This window comes from Solanum pennellii, chromosome 1 (genome assembly GCF_001406875.1).
Source record: "Solanum pennellii chromosome 1, SPENNV200".
Classification (NCBI taxonomy): domain Eukaryota; kingdom Viridiplantae; phylum Streptophyta; class Magnoliopsida; order Solanales; family Solanaceae; genus Solanum; species Solanum pennellii.
Window position 1 is genome coordinate 2,098,401 of NC_028637.1, and position 6,910 is coordinate 2,105,310.

The window sequence follows — 6,910 nt, forward strand, 5'->3', positions numbered from 1 at the left end:
CAATTAGCCATTACCCATTCCATAAATTGGGGATAATTAATTACTACCAAACAAATAAAAATTAGGACAGATGAATTTTGTTTATTTAAATAGTAAAATTTGTAGATAATTTTATTTAGTAATAAATTATTATAAACTTTTGTTAGCTACAAATAATATAACTATAAAAGTTGTTGCTAAATTTTGTATTTAACAATAGATAAATGTACATACTTTCTTTTTCACCTGATTCTTAATATTAACATTGAAATACGATTATTTTAAATTTACGGTGTGTATAATCTATTCGAGGAGAAGTACTCTTTACTAAAAGAAAATTTTATACTTAAAACTCAAACTCGAAAACTTACTGAACTGAAAAAGTTTATGCTTACCATGTGTCTCAGTTCAATTCTGAAATCACACGTGCTTCCATTTTCACCACATAATTAATACAAAATATAATTAAGGAAGAAAGTTTTTATCACCTTCTTATTTCGATTTATTTATTTTATAAATACCTCTTTTTATTTTTAACAATTCTTCCAAACCATTTTTGAATTTTAATATATTATATTTAAAACAATAAAATTAAAATATATTTATATATTTTTAATTTAAGATCACACGATTTAATTATGGTAATATATAATGGATAGAAGGCTGGAAAAAGGTCAGGTTGTTAAAAGACACCAATAAAAGGTGCTTTAGATGAAAGTTCATTTTTGAGATAAGAAAAGGTTAAAAGTTAATAACTTTTAGGTGTTTATTAAAAGGGCTGTCCACTTTCTACATTAATACTTTTTAGAGTTTTATTCATTAATTAGTTCTTATTTATGTTTTGTGGAGGATCTTCTTTACTTCCTTGGTTAGTTTTCTCTTTTATACTTTTGAGTGAAAAATGTTAAAAGATTCCAAACACTAGCTACCACATGTCAATAAAACTAATGTATACATTTTATTGGAGTAGGATGACATTTTCATTTTCACGATTCAAATTTATAACACATATATTCTGTTTTAAGTTCATATATTTTTTTATGAATTTGTTTGTTTGAGTTATATTGTTATCGAAATCCAAAGTGCAGTGTGTATTATTTCAATTTATGTTATTGTCTTATAAAGTTCTTCACTCTCCTCTATAAGATCTGTCTAAGATATCGCATTCACCCCTTCTTTAGAAGCTTAGAATTGAATAGAACCATCAATATGGGCTAAATCTGTTGGGTCGACCTGATTTAACCGGGATTTAATAGGGCTGAGCTATGATTTTTGGAGCCCATTTGAGAAAAGGGTTTTTTAGTCCGGCCTGAATGAGTCTGCTAATTTGAAGAACTTGATAAATATCGGTAGGGCTGGCCCGTGGGCCAACAAAAATTAATTAAAAAATATAATACAATATTAAAATTTAAAATTAAAGAGAGTCCAAACTCAAAAAAGTTAGATTAATATTTCTATTTAGATATTTATACTTTTACTTGAAAAAAAACTTAATAAATATTATAAAGAAATTTTATTTGTGGATTTGATTAAAAAGTAGTAATATTAACTTCATGTAATATTGTTTTGTCGATATTTATGATAATATTTTTAAATTATAATTTATAATTTAATTTAATAATTCAATATAATTTTTTAAAAAGTGAGCTGGTCCGGCAAGCCTGTAGCCCACGTACTTGTGGTGTTGGGCGAACTGTTTTCTGGCCACACTCAAAATGGGTTAGCCCGGATGGAATGGGCTAACCCATATTGACAGCTCTAGAATTGCTAAAGTTTATATATACATTGAGATATTAACATAAATATAAATGTATTACTAGTGTGAATTTAAATTCAAACGTCTTAATATTATATAAATATATTTCTTTAATTTTTTATTCAAAAGATTTGATTCTTGTTGAAACTCTAGAGCTTTTCAAAAGTTTGGACAATTTCCACTCTTATTATATTACACATAAGTTTAATTTTCAATTTAATTATTTAAAGTGATAAAGATATAATCACTTTTAATTATTCTAAAGTTAAATTAAAGAACATCATTAAGGTTTAATTAAAAGAAAGAGATTCTTATCAATGTTCTTCATATCATTTTACTTTTTTTTTCTCTTCAACTTTTTCATTATAAGATCAACTTTTAATTTTATTCTAATCATATAAATTAAGATTTATTGTTCTAATTTTTTGGAATAACCCATTTTTATTCTTCTAAAAGTTTTTACATTATGCTTTTTGAAGATAAGAATGTTGGGTTTGACAAAAATCAAAGTGAAAAAATATATATATATCTTCTCCAAAAACATATATAACATGAAAATAGTGCTTATTCTTTTTTTTCTTCACACAATGTATGATATCCACGTTAAAATTCAATCAATTCAGATACATATTCTGCGGGGCTCATTTTATATTTTTTTTCCATCAAGGGACAACACTTACAACAATTTTTTTTAATGATTTTCTTGTTACAAAAAAACTTAATAATTTTTATACAATAAAATAAAAGTTGAATTATTATTTTTAATTAAATTAACTATATTTTTCTAAAATATTTTTTTAAAGTCTTTTCCCTATTATGGATTCATGTAAAGAGAAAGGAGTAGAAACCAACTTTATTATATATAACACAATTTTTCTCTCTATGACATTTGTTGATTTTACAGACCAAAAGCAAAAGTTATTATTTTCACCTTTGCCTTTTTCCTTTTTATTTGTTCAAAATTTCATGTTTTTTTTCTTTAACTTTTTTGTGGATTTTCTTACTTAATAGGAGTCTAAATAAGAAAGCTAGGACACAATAATTATGTTCTTGTAAGATTCTAAATGTAGTCCTTTATCTTTATAGGTTTTAGCAACTTTATTTGGGATTAAACAAGGCTTTTCTTGCAATAAAGAAATATTTAGGTCTTCTTTTAATATATTTTTTTAAAAAAAAAACCCTTTTAATATATATATGTATAACGATGAACACACACAAAGTGAGGTGTAAATTGATGACACAAGGGAAAGATAAATAGCTATAATAGAGACGTGAAAAGACAGAAATATCCATTACAACAATGAAGCAGGCATGCTGAAACAAGCCTTTTCTAATATAAGAGAAATATATATATTTATACTATAACTTTAAGTATTTTATTTAATTCTTAACAACATGATTTTTTTTGTAACTCCACAAATACCATAGTATACTAGATATCTAAATAGTGAAAAGATACAAAGAAAAATGACAAGGATAAAGGAAAAAATTTTCATCACATAATCATGATACATGAGGTGTTTAATTTATTATCCTTACATTTCTTGATTTTTAAACATAATACATTTATCAACACTTTCAATAAGTCTAATATCATCAACACTAATTTCATGATCACCATGGTCAATTGAGATGTTTAAATCCAAAGAAACACAATTAGGACTAATACTTTTAATTTCCTCATTGTCTAATCCATCACCATTAGGAGACACACCTCTTGATGACCTAGAACTAATAAAGCTCTCATGATCACAACTTAAAATGATAATTGCATCACTTAAACTCACCTCTTCACCACTTGAATTTGTAATTTTACCTCTTTCAATTGCCTTCTTGATCCCCCTTTGAGAACAATAGTCCATTTGTTCTACATCCTCTATGAAGAAAACGCGATGTGGATTTGAACACAATGCTTGTATGAATCTCTCAATGTAGCTACAACTTTGTTCATCTCGTGATCTTTTGTAATAATCTAACTTCATGGAAGAAAAACTACTCAAAGCAATCGAGATGAATCTTGAGTAAGAACCAAACACAACCCTAGCCAATTCCCTAGCAATTTTTTCTTTTGCTTGAACATCATGACCTTGGAAAAATAACCAAGTTTCTTCTTTGGCTTCACCATTTGATCTTTTTATCATTCTTGACCTACATTCCAATATTGTCCTTGAAATTTCTTTGATAGCCTCTCTTTGCCATGACACTTTCTCCTCTAATGCATTGGAAAGAATGTTCAAGTTTTCCAAATTGAACTCCTTAAACATTGAAATGTTGTATTCCATCTCCATGATTTGATCAATTGAGGAAGTGGAATTAGGAGTGGAATTTGAAGAAAACGCGTTCCTAGGGTTGTCACTATCACTATGCTCAGGAATGTAGATTCTCAAACTTGGTTCGCGTGTAGTAGTATCATTTCCCCCTCTCCATGTTTGTTCTTCTTGATCAAGAAATGGTGAGTTGATTATTGAAGAAGGTGATGTTGAAGTAGGAAAGGTTAAACTTCTTTCAAATGTCTTGGTTTTTTTATGACACGAGTTGCATATTGAATTCCACTTCTTCCAGAGTTGTTCAACTGAAACACCCTTCTAAACGAAAAACAAAAATATCAAGTCAAGTTTACAATATGGGGTTTGGGGGATAAGATAAATCAAGATTTGAATCTAGTGAAGTGAATTAACCTGATTTTGATCATGATGAGTACTATTAAGTCTTTGCCTCTCCTCTTTAAGCCATGAAGGTAAACTTGATGTAGTCAATGTTGAAGATTCAATGTTAGAAACATTGTTTTGTTGTAATCTTAATGCTTCTACTTTGAACTTAGAAGAACAATCACCACAACAAGTCAATTGATTCTCATGATCATCATCATCCACACTATCAAGAATCATCTCACTTTCACTTGCCTTGCTTCTAAGTTCAAGTTGTGTATCACTATATACAAAAACATTGAAAAATTTAATAAGTTTACAAAAACAATAGTCACTATCGAAAAATTAGAATTAGATATGAAATTCATCGTTGATCTGTCGCTAAATAAAATTAGTATGATAGAAATTGTTTGTCACTAATTATTTTCATCTATAGTAACCACACCATGTAAAAACTTTATTATTTTTATTATTTTTTTATAAACTTTACTTTCTCATATTTATAGGGAAATAAAGAGATAACCGACCATAATGAAAGTGGAGGAAAAAGATAAAAAGGAAAAAGTGAATGGTCAAACAACAAATTACCTAGAATGAGAAGAAGAAGAAGAATAAAGGTAAAAGAAGGATTGAGGAGTAATACTTTTGAGAAAAATTAATATAAATATTAAAGGGTAATTAATACTTTTTCTAGTTTCTACTTACTTTAGATTAAAAATAAAATAAAATCAAACAATCAAATTCAAAAATGATTCACCAAATAACAATCAAATTCAAGAAAAATAAGAATAAAGAAAGATTGAACTCATTTTAAATATAGTAGTAATACAACACTAATAGTCTAAAGAATTTGTACATTGTGATGTCAATTTAATATGCATTATAAAAAAAAAATTATATCTAATTCTATTTATTAACAATACATTATAAAAAAGTCTTATTAACCACATACATTTTTTTTCATCAACGAATTTCATAATTAATTCCAGAAAATTCTATATTTTTAAAAGATTTGCATATCATATAAACAAACTTAACTTGAAAATCTATATATCGACGGTGCATAAAATTTAAACGGTTTTTATCTTACCTCTCAGAGTTGAGACTTAGGCCCAAACTTCCAGTAGGAACAGTAATAGGATGTAGGCCCCAAATGGATTCCAATGAATTATGACCACTTCTACATCTCATGTAAGTTTGAAATGTTGCAATTCCCACAAGCCAAAATTTTCCATTTACACCAAGAATACTACAAATCAATCTCCCAAGTTCCATGATTATATGTTCCACAGGACAATAATAGCCAAAATTATTATTATTATTATTATTATTAGCCCTATAATCAATAATCCACTTAAGGTCTCCCAAGTATAAAATAACCCCTTTGGTTACTAGACTTTTCACAAGACAAGTCAACTCTCCAACTCTTTGATCAACTTCAACTCTTGTGATATTAGCAAAAGTTGAAAGAGGAACACTTATGAGTTTAATTTCCTTCAAAGATTGATCAATAGTAAAACAATTGTCAACTTTATCCATCACTCCTTTAATAACACCTTCTAAGTTACCAATATATTCACCAACTATCACTATACTTTTTCTCCTTTTGTTCATTAGACTTTCCACTACACTCATCACATCCTCATCTTTAACATGTAGAAAAGAATTAGGAGTACTACTACTTACTTTGTTGCAACTTGCTTTTACTATATGGTTGTTGTTGTTGTTTTCTTTGAAGTTGCTTGAAGGAGAAGTAGTGTTACACATGAGTTCAACATTGGTTTTGACTTGAGTACTTGAAAAGCCAGCTTCTCTCATGACCCTACTCACACTAGGATCATCCAAGATAGAAATGATGAGTTGTTCAAGATCTATCTTCACACCTAAAATAGGTTGTTGTTGTTGTTGTTGTTGATGATGATGGTTTTCTATTATTGACCCTCTCCTTTGATGAGCTTGAGCACGCTTGAAGGCGGCTACAAGCGCGTTTGAGATAGATGGATGTTGATGCTGACTCTGACTCTGACTCTGACTCTGATTCTGATACTGATAGGGATTAACTAGTAGCATGGGGCTACTAGACGAAGATGATGAGGTAGGAAGACGATTAAGGGCCACGTTGAAGCAAAGCTCAAGAGCTTTACAACGGAGTGGATGAGATTGAGTTTGAGTCTGAGATTGAAGGCAAGCTGATCTAAGCAAGCCAGAAGAAGAACCAAGTAAGGTGTTTGCTACATGGAGAGGTGTTACTTGGGCATGGCCACGACGTTTAGCTAGCACAACAGCTTGTTTTACTATACTTGCTGCCTCTGATGTTAGAGCTTGTTGTACTGTGCAACCACCACTCCTCATCTTCAATTACTTGATCAAGAAATTAAGAAGTGAAAGTTTGTCAAAGAGCTAGGGTTAGTTAAGCTAAGGTGTAGACCCTTTGTGAAAGTCTTGGCTTCTTGATCATCATGAGTACTAGAGAATTAAAAGTACTTATATATATATATATATATATATATATATATATATATATATA

At 28.8% G+C, this 6,910-nt stretch overlaps 1 protein-coding gene across 2 annotated transcripts; it reads right to left on the reverse strand.

Moving 5' to 3' along the window:
- Positions 1 to 3,204: 3,204 nt before the first annotated feature.
- LOC107013678 (protein SMAX1-LIKE 3-like) lies at positions 3,205 to 6,872 on the reverse strand. Of its 2 annotated transcripts, none has more exons than XM_015213557.2 (3): positions 5,474 to 6,872; positions 4,414 to 4,666; positions 3,205 to 4,317 (listed from the first exon to the last, which is right to left on the reverse strand). In XM_015213557.2, exons 1-3 carry the CDS (start codon positions 6,733 to 6,735, stop codon positions 3,271 to 3,273), a joined length of 2,562 nt encoding a protein of 853 aa, XP_015069043.1. In that variant the 5' UTR covers positions 6,736 to 6,872; the 3' UTR covers positions 3,205 to 3,270. The 2 variants fall into 2 exon arrangements, with proteins under 2 accessions (XP_015069043.1, XP_015069035.1); XM_015213549.2 differs by having other exon boundaries at positions 3,205 to 4,320.
- Between the last annotated feature and the right edge of the window lie 38 nt (positions 6,873 to 6,910).

Coding starts and splice junctions, on each gene's coding strand:
- LOC107013678 (XM_015213549.2), bottom strand. CDS start 6,735: ATGAGGAGTGGTGGTTGCACAGTACAACAAGCTCTAACATCAGAGGCA. Junction 4,667..5,473: donor CTAAGTCTCAACTCTGAGAG/GTAAGATAAAAA, acceptor TTTTGTATATAG/TGATACACAACTTGAACTTA. Junction 4,321..4,413: donor CTCATCATGATCAAAATCAG/GTTAATTCACTT, acceptor TTTTTCGTTTAG/AAGGGTGTTTCAGTTGAACA.